This window comes from Echinops telfairi, unplaced genomic scaffold, assembly GCF_000313985.2.
Source record: "Echinops telfairi isolate 266 unplaced genomic scaffold, ASM31398v2 ScPeMD7_7436;HRSCAF=8474, whole genome shotgun sequence".
NCBI classification, from domain to species: domain Eukaryota; kingdom Metazoa; phylum Chordata; class Mammalia; order Afrosoricida; family Tenrecidae; genus Echinops; species Echinops telfairi.
Window position 1 is genome coordinate 5317595 of NW_022111336.1, and position 14494 is coordinate 5332088.

Sequence of the window (14494 nt, forward strand, 5' to 3'; positions counted from 1 at the left end):
AAGGGCTCATGCGGGAGGGGGGAGCGGGGAGGGAGGGGAAAATGAGGACCTAATGTTTTGAGAAACGATGTACAAATGCGCTTTACACACTTGATGTGTGTATGGATTGGGATAACAGTTGTGTGAGCCCCTAATAAAATGTTAAAAAAGAAAAAAATAAATAAATAAAAATTAAAAAAAAAGAGGAGTCCTATTCCCTGTGGTGTTCTTGGCTGTAATCTGTATGGAAGCAGATTGCCATGCCTTTTTGCCTAGAATGGTTCAAAATATTTGTGTGGAGCTGAGCCAGCAACTTCTTTTGTATTGAGGAGCTCACTGAGAACTTGACTTGTCTCTGGTCCTCAGTAAACATATGTGGGTGGATCAAAATGAAGGTTTCATCTAGGCCATCCTATAAGATACATATTTTATGCCAGCATGTCTTCTGCTTGTATCTTTACAAAAATAAGTTAATGGATTTGATTAGAGCCGAGTGTATTTTGTAAATCAGATAATCAATTTGCTCCCCTCATAACTTACAGTGGTAGTACAGGCCTCCAAAATCGATTATGTTCAGTCACTAGAAGTCTATACCAAGCTGAAACACAGGTTGTTTAGAAAAATTATTTTGTAATAGCTTATGCTTGGAGACAATTTATTAATGGCATTATTATCCATGACCTGGCTGCTAACTAAAAGCATTTCTTTCTTGCAAATGAATTGATAATAAGAAAGTTGTACTCTGAAAACAATTATTTGACTCCCATTTTAACATTTTCTTCTTTAATTTTCCTCTATTATGCCTTTATTAATAATACAAATGATTTCTTTGGAATAGCAGGTCTTTATCAGCTGTCCCGGCGAAAGGAGATTTTACTGGCTAAAATGGAAAAAGCAATCATCAAACTATTGATGAAAGAGCATAGGGATGTGAACTTGGATCTAGGCAAGTGGGGAAGTGGCTGGGTGAATGTGGTGGGGGAAGAAAAAGAAATAAGCACAGTCAGGGATATAGCTGTGCAGAGCTCCTGCCAACATTCTATCGAAGACCGGTCTGTGAGACAACAAACAAGAAGGTATGCACAGAGAGTGTATGTGTATGCATGCTCTGTGTAGACAGGAGATAATCAAAGTTCATTTATCCTAAAGAGAACATCTTGGTGCCCAGTCTTATGTGACAGCTAGTTTATTTCCATTTTACCTAGTGGACAAACCATTTCTCATTAATAACAGGACTGCTAATTAGTGAGACTCCAGGAAACGCAGATGGGAACCACAAGCTAAGTCACATTTTGAGAAAGAGGACTCTAGGATTTTGAAAAAACCCTGGGGCAACATATTCTAGGATTTGTCCTTAAATTTAGCAAATCTCATGGAAACTACTGTCTATGGCAGTGGTTTTCAACATTTTGCTACATGATAGACTCACCTTGTGAAAATTTAAGAAGTGATGGTACTGGAGACCCACCTGAGTGTAATGAAATCAGAATATCTGCCTTAGGCCTAATATTTTCAAAATATTCTCCCAATCAATTTGATTGGATAATTGAGTTTGCAAAAAAAACCCCAAAACACCACATCTGTTATGAGAAAAAATCATTCTAGATTGGATTTTAACTCCATTATACGTTGACTCTTCAATAGCTAAGACTGGGCATTGTTTTGTTCTGTTGTATATAGGATGAATATGAGTCAGAACTAACTTGATGGCATTTAACCACAAAAAAACAACAGCAATAGACTGTGTGATCTTAGTTTTAGTAAATTTGTTTAAACCTCAAATTTTCCATCTAGGAAATAAAGGTAAATTGTCCTGGAATTATTGTATAGTTGGAATAATGCCATGTATCAGAAGTTCCTAGAACATAGCTAGAAACCAAACTCAGCATCATAAAGTTGATTCCAACTCATATAGACCCTGTATAGTGTTTACAGGAACAGATAGTCTCATCAGAATTGCATTACTCGTTTCCTTCAAAAGGAACATTGCATATTTGACTGTATATCTCTGATAATATAAATCATACTGAATTTTAAAGGAAAGACTTGAGGTAAAAGTTTACTTAGAAATTTTGAAATATTATCTCAAAAGTATGATATTAAAGATAAATTATTTCTATATAAAAATCCAACTATTTCTAAAAACAGCAGATCTCTGTCATCTTATTAATTTTTAATAGCACATTAAATTCCTACATACTTTATAGCTGGTATATTCTTTTTATTTCTAAAATGGACATCATATGACCCAATTTCCTTAATGACTGCTATGAAACAAGATAAAATTATAATTTATTGTTAAGTCTAAGCATAATACAACTGTAAAACCTCTGGTCTCATTCTACAAGCAATAAACACTTCTGTTATGAGAATAGGAGCTCAGGTGGTATAGTGGGTTCCTGTTTCAGCTGCTAACTGCAAAGCCAGCAGTTCAAACCTGCTCTATAGTACAAAGATGAGGCTCTCTAACAGCTATAAATTAGAGAAAGAAAGTATTTAAAATGGGAAAGCATATGTAATACCAAGTGATCTATACTCATGTTTAAATCATAGAATCTTCCTTTGATATAACATAATTGTTGATCAAATGAAGTTTAACTCATTTGGAAGGCTGTGGAAATGAATAAAATTGCCTCAACTATCAGCAAAATATGCATTAATTTCAAATTTTATCATTGGCTTAAGTAAGTCTTCATTAATCTTTCTGTCAACAATTTCTGCCATTATATTCTCATTTTGTATCAGTATTTAATTATTCAAAATACTTTAGATTAAGACAAACATTTACTGTAATAAGATTTACATTTATCAATGGAACATTTTCATTCTTCAAACAATACTTATTGTCTTATTCATTACCTAAACATTCATGACACATTGTCTCATTTATATCTTCATAGCTGAATTTTTTAAAAAATCATCAACAAATTGGCAACATCTCTGAATATTCTAATCTTACAATCTATTAAATGCTATTCAGCAATGGAAATTGAGGGATGCTTTTCCAACTGTTTAAATAACTTAAAGATGAGCTGTGACTCATTGTGCATTTATAAGCCTACAATGTTATGTATTCCCCAAAATTAAGAAAAGGACTGTAAAACTTCCTGATAAGTTATTGAAAAAAATTTCTGATCATCTGTGCTAAGAAGATATCACTACTGATGTCAAATAGATCTTGACTCCATTCAAAGAATATAAAAAACATGTTGATTATGCAAAGGAATGAGGCTCTGTGGACTACAATAAACTATGGATAACCTTGAGAAAAATGGGAATTCCAGAACACTTCATAGTGCTCCTGCAAAACTTTTAAATGAATCAAGAGACAACTTTGCGAACAGAACAAGGACATAATGCATGGCTTAAAATCAGGAGTGGTGTGCATCAGGGTTGTATCCTCTCACCATACTTATTCAATCTGTACACTGAGCAAATAATGATAGAATGTGTGTGCTATTGAAGAAGACTATGGCATCAGGATTGGAAAAAATTTTCAACAACCTGTGATATGCAGATGACACACTTGCTTGCTGAAAGTGAGGAGAACTTGAAATACATGCTTATGAAGATTAAGGTTTGCAGTCATCAGTGTGGATTATGACTCAATGTAAAAAAGACCAAAATCCCCACAACTGGACCAAGAGGTAACATCATGAAAAATGGAGAGAAAATGCTGAAGTTGTCAGGGATTTTCAATGCTCACACAAGCAGCAGTCAAGAGATCAAAAGACACATTGCATTAGGGACATTTGTTGCACAAGACCTCTTCAGAGTATTAAAGAACAAGGATGTTACTTTGAAGACGATGGTGCACCTGACCCAAGACATGGTATTTTTGACTGTATTGTATGCATCTGAAAGTTAGATATTGAATAAGGAAGACCAAAAGAGAATCAATGCATTTGCACGGTGGTGCTGGCAAAGACATTTGTTTTTCTAGTCAAATAGAAATCATAGTTAATGAACATTTCCTTGCAAATTACTTAGCTAACTTGTAAATCAAGAAAGTATCAAGAAATCAAATACATAAATGTAACATTAAGAAGTGTGACCACATAAAATATTTTTATAATACTGATAGAGCAAATAATTTAAGATCCTTAAAGCTTTTATCTATAAAAATAATCTTATATTCTTATACACCCACAAATCAGTAGTTCTATAAATTATTTAATTCCAATCTTGGTAAGAAATTGGGAGAGGACTTTATAATTTTATCTTTACTTATAATGTGCCTGCATATCCTTACCCTAATAATAATAGTAAAGACCATCACACAGTAGCTCCTTATATATGTCATTTAAGAATAAGAAGCTAGCCTGTGAAAATGATGATGGAAACATATGTACAAAGGTGCTTGACACAATGGATGTATGTGTAGATTGTGATAATAGCTGTAAGAGCCACCAATCAAATGACTTAAAAAAAGAAGCTAGCCCAAATTTATATGTATTTATACTTTACATATTAGCCCATATTCAAAAAAAACATATACATTGAATATTTTTTACTCTTAAAATCCCTTATTTACTCAAATTCTCTAGCTATAACAATATGGTAATTCTTCAACATAAGTAGTCTTAGATCCGGTTCAACAGTGTTAAACACATGCCTGTAAGGTCAGACAGTATATAGGGTACATGACTGGAAGATTTTCTGTACCAGGTTTCCTCAGGTTGTTTATATTAATTTTTTAAAATAATTTTATTAGGGGTTCATACAACTCTTATTACAATCCACACATACATCAATTGTGTAAAGCACATTTGTGCATTCATTGCCCTCATCATTCTCAAAACATTTGCTCTCCACTTATGCCCCTGGCATCAGGTCCTCATTTTCCCCCTCCCTCCCTGCTTCCCCCTCCCTCATGAACCCTTGATAATTTATAAATTATTATTTTGTCATACCTTGCCCTGTCCGATATCTCCCTTCACCCACTTTTCTGTTGTCGGTCCCCCAGAAAGGAGGTCATATGTAGATCCTTGTAATCAGTTCCCCCTTTCCAAACCCCCTCCCTCCACCCTCCCAGTATCACCACTCTCAGCACTGGTCCTCAAAGGATCAACCGCCCTGGATTTCCTGTGTTTCCAGTTCCTATCTGTACCAGTGTACATCCTCTGGCCAGATTAATAAGGTAGAATTGGGATCATGATAGTAAGAGGTGGAGGAAGCATTTAAGAACTATAGGAAAGTTGTAGGTTTCATTTTTGCTACATCATGCCCTGACTGGCTCGTCTCCTCCCTGAGACCCTTCTGTAAGGGGATGTCCAGCGGCCTACAAATGGGCTTTGGGTCTCCACTCCACACACACACACCCTCATTCACGATGATATGATTTTTTGTTCTGATGATCCCTGATACCTGATCCCTTCAATACCTCGTGATCGCACAGGCTGGTGTACTTCTTCCATGTGGGCTTTGTTGCTTCTGAGCTAGATGGCCCCTTGTTCACATTCAAGTCTTTAATATCCCAGACGCTATATCTTTTGATAGCCAGGTATAATCAGCTTTCTTCGCCACATTTGCTTATGCACACATTTATCTTTAGCGATCATATCAGGGAGGGGAGCACACAATGATATGACTTTATTCTTTGATGTCTGATAACTGATCCCTTTGGCACCTCATGATCACACAAGCTGGTGTGCTTCTATCATGTGGGCAAACAGCAAGGAAATGGAGTGGCAAGTTCCCCAGGGAATGCCGAAGATGGACTTTGGGGCCAGGGTTTAATGCCCCAACAGACTGGCCTGGAAAACACTCCTAAAGACAACAAACAGTCCTTGAACTAACTACATGCTTTTCTTTCCTGTTATGTTTCGTTTTGTTTTGTTTTTTGTCATTGGTCTGTTGTTGTTATTGTTTTATTTTATATTGTTACTCGGTTGTGCTCTGTCTTGTTTTCGTGCATGCTATTATCTCCTATCTGTCTAAATAAGATAGGCTGGATGAACAATTTGGAGGAGAAAACAACAGGACCGACAGTTCCGGGGGAACATGGGAGAGGGGAGTTGGGGGGAAAGGTAGTGGTGTTAACAAACCCAGGGACAAGGGAACAACAAGTGATCCAAATCTGTGGTGAGGAAGGTGTAGGAGGCCTGGTAGAGTGTGCTCAAGGGTAATGTAACCAAGAGGAATCACTGAAACCCAAATGAAGACTGAGCATGATAGTGGGACAAGAGGAAAGTAAAAGGAAATAGAGGAAAGAGCTAGGAGGTAAAGGGCATTTATAGAGGTCTAAATAAAGGCATGTACATATATAAATATATTTCTATGTGAGGATGGGGAAATAGATCTATGTGCATATATTTATAGGTTTAGTATTAACGTAGCAGATGGACATTGGGTCTCCACTCAAGTACTCCCTCAATGCAAGAATACTTTGTTCTATTAAACTGGCATTCTATGAAGCTCACCTTCCAAACACAATCACTGAAGACAAAGCTGGTGAATAAGTAAATGTGGTGAAGAAAGCTGATCATGCCCGGCTATCAAAAGATATAGCATCTGGGTTCTTAAAGACTTGAAGGTAAACAAGCAGCCAAGACTATTTTAAGTATCATGGACTGCTAAAAGGACACACCAGAACTGTCTTGGAAGAAGTAAGGCCAGAGTGATCCTTAGAGGCAAGGATGTCAAGACTTCATCTTACATACTTTGGACATAATGTCAGGAAATATCAGTCCCAGGAGAAGGACAGCATGCTTGGTAAAATAGAGGGCCTAAGAAAACGAGGAATGGCCTCAATAAGATGTAGTGACACAGTGGCTGCAACACTAGGAACAATGTGCAGATGCCACAGGAACTTGGTCTGTTGTGCATAGAGTGACGATGAATCAGAACCAACTCAATGGCACCTAACAACAACAATGCTGAGGTTGTACTCAAAAGGTTCTGCACAGATGTCACATAGCACTTTATCTACAATGCAAATCTCAAATTAGATGAGTAGATTACATTGCCTTATTTAACTTTTCCTCAAATGACAAAATCCCATTGCTTAACTACGGCATATTCATCTCCATTTAATCCATTCTTAGGAGAGATACAAAATAAAATTGGCTGATGATATTTCATGAATTCAAAATTGTGATAAATTATTTTTCTAAAACATAAAACATTCATAGAAAAATAGCAAATGATGACAGAAAAGGGTAATTTAGGCCATGTGCACACACACAGACTGCCTATTTAATGTTTTGCAGGTCTCCTTGCTGTCTAAGTGGGTGAATTTGGGACAGTTACATCCAATTATTTTAGTCATCTAAGCAACTGAAATAGATGAGCAATACTAAAATAGCTTCAATTTATTAGTGATTGGTTCAAATTGTCCTGAAAATATTCATTTTTCTGTTTTATCTGAGCTGAAAAAAGAAGAGACAGGAGATCAAAAAGAGGCACAAAATAAAAATCAATCTCTCTCTCTTGATACCTCTTTGGCTTTTCAGGTTATTTGGAAATGCATGTTAATATATATATACATACGTGCATGAATTTTGGTTCTGACAACAATTTAAAGCTCTCCATCATGAAACCAGAGATTGAAAGATTAATCTTGCAATTGCAGCATAATGCTCTCTCTGTATTACAGTATTAATGCAAGGGGGTCTTAAAGCACTTGTGGGAAAATGGAATTTGAAAATAAGGAAATGTTTCCATGAACATTTTGAAACTCCCCTGAGTAATATCTGTGGCTACATATTGATGTTAATTTAATATTTTATCCTGTTGGTGCCTTCTTACACAGGTACAATAAATGACCTTCATACACCAAAACTTCCTTGTTGTTCCTTAAAGAGTTCTTTTCTAAAGCACCAAGGGTGGTTCTGATGATGCTTCCAAGATGCTTTCTCTCAAGGGAAATAAAACATATTATTGTGGCAGGGACGGGGCCTCTGGTGGTGTAGTGGTTACATATTGAGCTGTGATACACATGGTTAGCAGTGTGAAACCACCAGCAGCCCCACAAAGGAAAATCCCCGTTTTCTACTCCCATAAACAGTTAGTCTCAGATACCCACATGAGGTCACTGTGAGTCAGCAATGACTTGAAAGTAGTGAATTTGGTTTGGTTATTATGTTACTGTAGATTCAAGGCTAGTTATACAATATGCCAGGCCACAGAACCAAGAAGTGCTTTAAGGTGAGGACAAAACCTAAAAACAGTCAAAGGCATTCTATTAAGCAAATTCAGGATATGTAACTCTAGAGAGAGGGTAACTGGATTAATAGCTTCCTTGGATTATACCAGGGAGATTGGGGGAGTAGGGGAGTTAATAATGAATACAAAAATGAAGAACATGTTCTAAAAGTGATTATGGTGATGATTGCACAACCCTTTCTAACATGTTTAAACCATTTAATTTATGATGTGTGAATTATATGTCAGTAAAAAAACTACTAATTTTAAAAGGTATGCTTGTTCCATGGCATGCACACTTCCTTACTCATTCACTGGCTTCTGAGGAGTCAATTCCAACTCACTGCAAGCCTACAGGGCAGTGTAGAACTGCCCTGTGATTTTCTAAGGCTGTAATTCATTACATAAGCAGAAAGCCTCAGCTTCTTCATGGGGAGTGCTCCTAATGGGTTCCAAATGGCTGACCAAAGGGCAACCTACTCTGCCACCAGGATGCCTTGATATGCAAGCTAGGAATATGTTAATCACACTTCCTCAGATGTCTACATCAGCCACTGAGCGCTCTAATGTTTCACTATGTATCAATCCTAGCCCCAAACCTAAGCAATGCTAGTAAAAGTGCATATTTAAATTATTTACAACAGTGTTTTCCAAATTCCATTACTAAAAGTTTGTGCTAAATATACATTGAAGAAATGAGATGACAACATTACATCTACTAATAGACCCCATTCCTTTGCTAATACAATATTGTCATCACGAATTTGTTCATTTTGACTGCAATTCACTGAAGTCCAAAACTTTCAAAAATACATTTCCATTATTATTACACTTAATCTAATTAAACAAAATAATTCATTGTAATGAACAAATTTTAATGTTTCTTTAAAAGAGAAACCCTGGAAAATATAAGTGGCCTCCTGCTGATATGATAGGAACATTGCTTTTTTATCGGCTTGTCTGAATAATCAGACAATGTTTTCTATTTGCCATAGCAGAATAACGGGACCCGAAACTCAGAGTCTACCATTAAATAATAACAATTCGCAAAGTGCCCAAAGACCCTCTACTAGAGATGATAGCATAAATCAATAATTAAAAAAGGTAGAAGGGAATCGAGACTTTGTAAAAGTTTGTCCCTGAGAATCCATTAAAAGATGATGGAAAATTTTGGAAGTGGATAGCGGAGATGGTTGCACATAATTAATGTCACTGAAATGTATATGTGCTGAAATAACAAATTTTACATACATAGCTACTACACAAAAAGCTAATAGCCATTTTATTCAAATATTTTAAATAAAATATGGAAAATGAATCCCCTTTAACTTCATAGAGACTGTTTATATTTACAAAAATAATTTCTAGTTCACACATGTGACACCTGTTATCATATTTTCTGAAGGCAAATCTATTCTACCATGGGCTCTACAAAATAAAATCGATCTTAACCTATAAAGTGAGTGTCTATATCCATAAGCATTTCTAGTAATATAACTAAAACATAACGTTTCGGAGCTGAGGTGGTTTTAGCCTTTCAATTTCAACTTGTGTGAACAACTTAGTAACATTTCTTAAGGGGTCCATTGTGATAACCTGACCATAGGCAGAAGGAAATAAGATTTCTGATGCACTTGGCTGCAAACTGAAAGTTTGGAGAATCAAGTTCACAAAGAGGCATTTGGGGAGAAAGACCTGGCAATTGACTGCTGAAATCAGACTCTGAAAACCCTTTGGAGCCGAGTTGAAACTCCCAAAACAAAAAAGAAAAAAATGTCCTATGTGTCTACTAGACAGGTCATGAAAAATGCATTAGAGAATAGCTGACATCATCATGCATGATCAAGCTAAAGAATCCATATTTGTAAAAATACAAATATGAACTAAAAGCTAACTACTATCCAGAATATTAAAGATGGCCATGAATCACCTCTGTTACAGACATTGAAGAAAGGGCTTGAAGACATAAATCATAAGTGCTCTTATTTTATTGCTAATAGATCAGTAAAGTCCTTGTGATTTAATTTAACCTTTCTCTCATCGTTCAATCATCATTTATATCATCTCTTAAAACATACTGAAAACTAATATTTCAATACATTCTTGAGTATTTCCCTTAACATACTAGCAGGGTCCCAGAGACATCTAAAAAGATATAAAATATAAGTACGATGCATTCTGAACCCTCATGTTCCCGATTGTCATAAGTAAGCTTTCAGAGACATGTTAAATGAGAAAGGCTGTTCTTGGAATTGGAACTCCACACATGGGAAGAAATGTCAGGGTTACAATATTATTAGTGACTAAAGTCCATGTTTTGATCTCTACTGATAAATGTGTAGTTCTTTTATACTTGATTGTTATAGTTGGTTAACTAAATTGTCAAATTTAAGCCATTATAATGTTTTTTATAATGTCTAGATGATATTTTGTATTTCAACGCATGCTTTCATTTCCATTTAAAAGAGCATATGAACTTGGTTATACCAGGTTATTTTATACAATTAACTATGCGACTGCTGTAATTGCCATTGTCTGATGACAGACTCATCAATAGATTTTTAGATCGTGATATGGATTCACATCTACATACTCTTCCTACTCCATTGATTCAAAGAACTCATTCAGTAAAATTTCACTCATACACACACCACACACACACACACTTTGTATATATATGTATATATATATACATATATATATACACACCTATACACACATACCTATATATAGTAAATATACTCTTATTGTTTCATAAAAGGGTAGCACATAGGAATAAATAGGACAGCCAATGCAAAGGGAAGTATATAGCATATGTAGATAAACACATACACTTATTAACATATTTATTCTTCAAATTAATACACTGAAGCTCTTATCCTCACAGGTTGGAATCCAGAATTTTATAACATCTGCACTATCTGCCTCAGAGGCGTGTGAGAAAACATGTAAATCAGTACTTGCAGGCAGTAGCAAAGTAGCCCTCCTCCACACTGCATAATGAAAAGAAAAGGGGGCAAAAAAGGGACTTAAACTGTCACAGCAGAGATGATTATCTGTTACGGAAGCTCCAGAACAGGAGTTACTGAAGTCAGTGTTCAGCCATGCATTATGGAAAGGACAGGAAGCATTTAACGAACTTAATCAGCTTCTAACCTCACAAAGTCACAATTGGGTGATTTTAAATTGTCAATCCAGCTATATGTACTCACTTGTTGGTCATGAGAGATGAGTTTCTGGATTTGGTGATGGATAAGTATCTCCTTTAGCACACATGGATTCCCATTCAGAATTATATATACATATTAATTCGTATATTTTATAATATATTTAATTAGTATATAATTCATACATATACATTTAACTTAATACAAATATTATGTAAGATATATATTTTTGGGAGGCCTGAAACACTGAGGATTCGACCCTAGTGATAAAAAATTCATCCTTTTTAAAGCCACCTCCTCATAAATTCTGCCTACTCCTTATTTATCGACCATCTTGTTATCCAACATTTTGCATGTAGGACAATAGTAAAAAAGAATCTAATATCAAATTACTTTGCACATTAACTGCATCCCTCTGGAAGCAGTGAACACTGAGATGCAAGGCAAGCCTGGCTATGATGGTCATGGTTATGTAACAGCTTGGCTGTACCAAAATTCTCAGTGGATTAGCAGTTAGGTAATGAGGTAACTCAGCAATTATATAAAGATGTAATTTGGCAATTTGGCAATGATGTGGCTGTCCTGTATTTTGAAATCTGATGTGGTCCTTCTCCGGTTTTGCATTATCCTGATTTTCACATTTTGGAATCTAGCCAAGTCAATAAATTTGAAGCGGTTGCATTTATCAGCCTTTTTCTGATGAAATCTACCCTGTCACTGTTTGAAAATTGAGAATATACCAACAAGTATTGGATTATTAAACCAATCTCAAAATAACTGCTTTCAATGCATCATAGCAATATCCCCCTGATATTGCTTCTCCAAATTTGGGGTTAACAATGTGAATAAAACTTTATGAAAGTGATAACCAAGGGGACAATTGCAAAGAAGTTGACACACCAAAAATGTACCTACTGTGCTAGAAGAAAAACAGAGGTTAGAATATCATCATTGTCAATATTTCTAAGAGGGATCACTATGGAGTGTAAGAGATCAGGAGGAGACTCATTTAAGGATAATAGAATAAAAATATTAAATACAGTTCTGCTTGTCAATGAAAGAAATAAAAAATGAATACGTACCCAAAGTAGGACTTCCCCAGCGTGACAAATTATAACATAAGCAGTGCCAGGAGTAGATTTCCCAAGTTAAATCGGAAAGCGTGTTGCCTTTTATAGTGTATATAAATGGAATTGGCAAGAGCAGCTAATTAATTATAGCTGATTAGTCTATCAAATCTCTTGGTAGAATAAGCAAAACATTAACTTAAAAAATTTATTTAGAGTCCATGTACTCCAAATAAGAGGCAGAAATATTCAAAAGGCTTAGAATTTTGTTTTGTTGTGTTTATTGTTGTTGCTGTTGTTTCTCACCAATGTTTTATACTTTTGGTTTTGATATTAGAGTTTTGAAAATTAAATTTGTATGGAATACTTTATAATATATTTGAAAAAGAGAGAAATATTTACTACACTAAGACTAGAGGGAAAAATTTTTTTTAAATAAATTACATTAAAAAAAGAATAGAGGGAACTTTCATTTTCTCACTTATTCTGTGATGAATTTAAGTGTAAATGTCCAGCTTGAGATGAAAATCATCAAACCATATATTTTTAAAAGGATAGTCCAGAAATGTACTAACCTTCAGGATCAAGTAGTTTCTCTATGCCTAATTGATATTTAGCGATGTTGAATGCATGGTCCAATCGTTGTGCAGCTGACTGTTGGCTAACCACACTATTCCAATCAAACAGTTCTGGCCTGCAAAAATAGACAGACACATAGGTAAATCAGACTAGAACATTCCAAGGGAATCATTGCATTATGAATGGCAATGCTTGTCCATAGTCTTGGAAAGAATGAATAACACCCAGGAAGGTTTCTTATTTTCACACATCACACATTTATTTGAAAAGCATGGGAAAAACTCAATCTATTTTATTCTAAGTAACCCAAGCAACAAAATGTGATTAATTGCCATCACACTTGTTGGTTTGAATACCAGTCACTTGCTTACAATGCATGATTTTAATGCCGAGCCTGGACCTCCTTCTTGAATTCCAGGTTTTAATTCATTTGCTTTCTCTTTCTCCACTCAGTGGCCTCACCAACCTCAAACATCCAAAACGGAGATTCAGCTCTTACCAACTCCGCCTCACTTCCCTTCTCTCGTAGTGTTCCTCCCTCAATCACCAGCACGCGTTTGAACTGCCAGGTGCATAGGTGAAAAGTCTTGAGAGTCTCATGGTCATTTTGCCCTCACACAATACTTACTTGAAAATAGAGCCAGAATGTTACCACTTCCTCACTTTTCCCTGTCACCAAGGTAGGTCAATTTGCCATGTGATCTAGCACAGATAATATCCTAACTGCTTTCCCTACACCTACCCTACTCCTGGTAAACCTTTTATCAGCAGGGCTTTTCAGGGTGATCTATGAAAACATGAGTTTCATCACAGTCTTATTCTTTAAGCCTTCCCACGAAGAGAATACATTTCATGTTTTTAACTGTCACCCACATGGCTCAGCTCTCCTTTAACTCTCATATTTTAAGTACTCCGTTACTGCTCATGGTTTTCAAACAAGTTGAATGTTTTCTCTGTTTACATTGGCTGCTTCCTTGGGCTGAAATACTCTTGTCCCAGAAATTGATATAAGCCACTCTTGCCATTTTTAACTTATTTACTCAAAGCACATTATTGGCAAACCCTTCTTTGACCACCTCATCTCAACTTAGCAATGGGCCCCCTTTTCCAATTAACATCTGCACACTCATTTACTGTGTCTTTTAACTATTCTTTTATCTCCTTAGCAATGACTACTATTTAAGATTTGTGTATGAGGGGACCTCAAAAGGTTTGTGGAAAAAATATATTATATCTTTATTCCATCTGTTCATGAACTTTTTGAAGCCCCCTCATATTGTAATCACGCCAGCTCTGTATCTGTCCCCCTTAGTAGAAAGTACGCTCCATAAAGGCATGGATTCTGTGGCTGGACTTTTATGGCTAGAAATCCCATTGGAAAGAAATCAAGTTGCTCTATAAAATTTTCTTGACTGCGTGAGAAAGTAGATGAACACCAAATATGTTTATGTCATTGGATCTGGTGGTAGAAAAAGCACAAAGGAATGCAGGATACAGTTAGTACCCTGTAAGTATTTGAAATACACTGAGGAAAATGGAATTAAAATCTAAGTGTGA

General features: G+C 35.7%; 1 protein-coding gene across 4 annotated transcripts in view; it reads right to left on the reverse strand.

The window, feature by feature from the left end:
• Positions 1–14494, reverse strand: part of DMD (dystrophin) — a 2430848-nt gene that overhangs the window by 1948377 nt on the left and 467977 nt on the right. For all 4 annotated transcript variants that reach the window (XM_045298663.1, XM_045298661.1, XM_045298660.1 and 1 more), the window contains exon 7: positions 12934–13052. In XM_045298663.1, coding sequence (XP_045154598.1) covers positions 12934–13052 — 119 coding nt within the window. The remainder of the gene's footprint in view (positions 1–12933; positions 13053–14494) is intronic.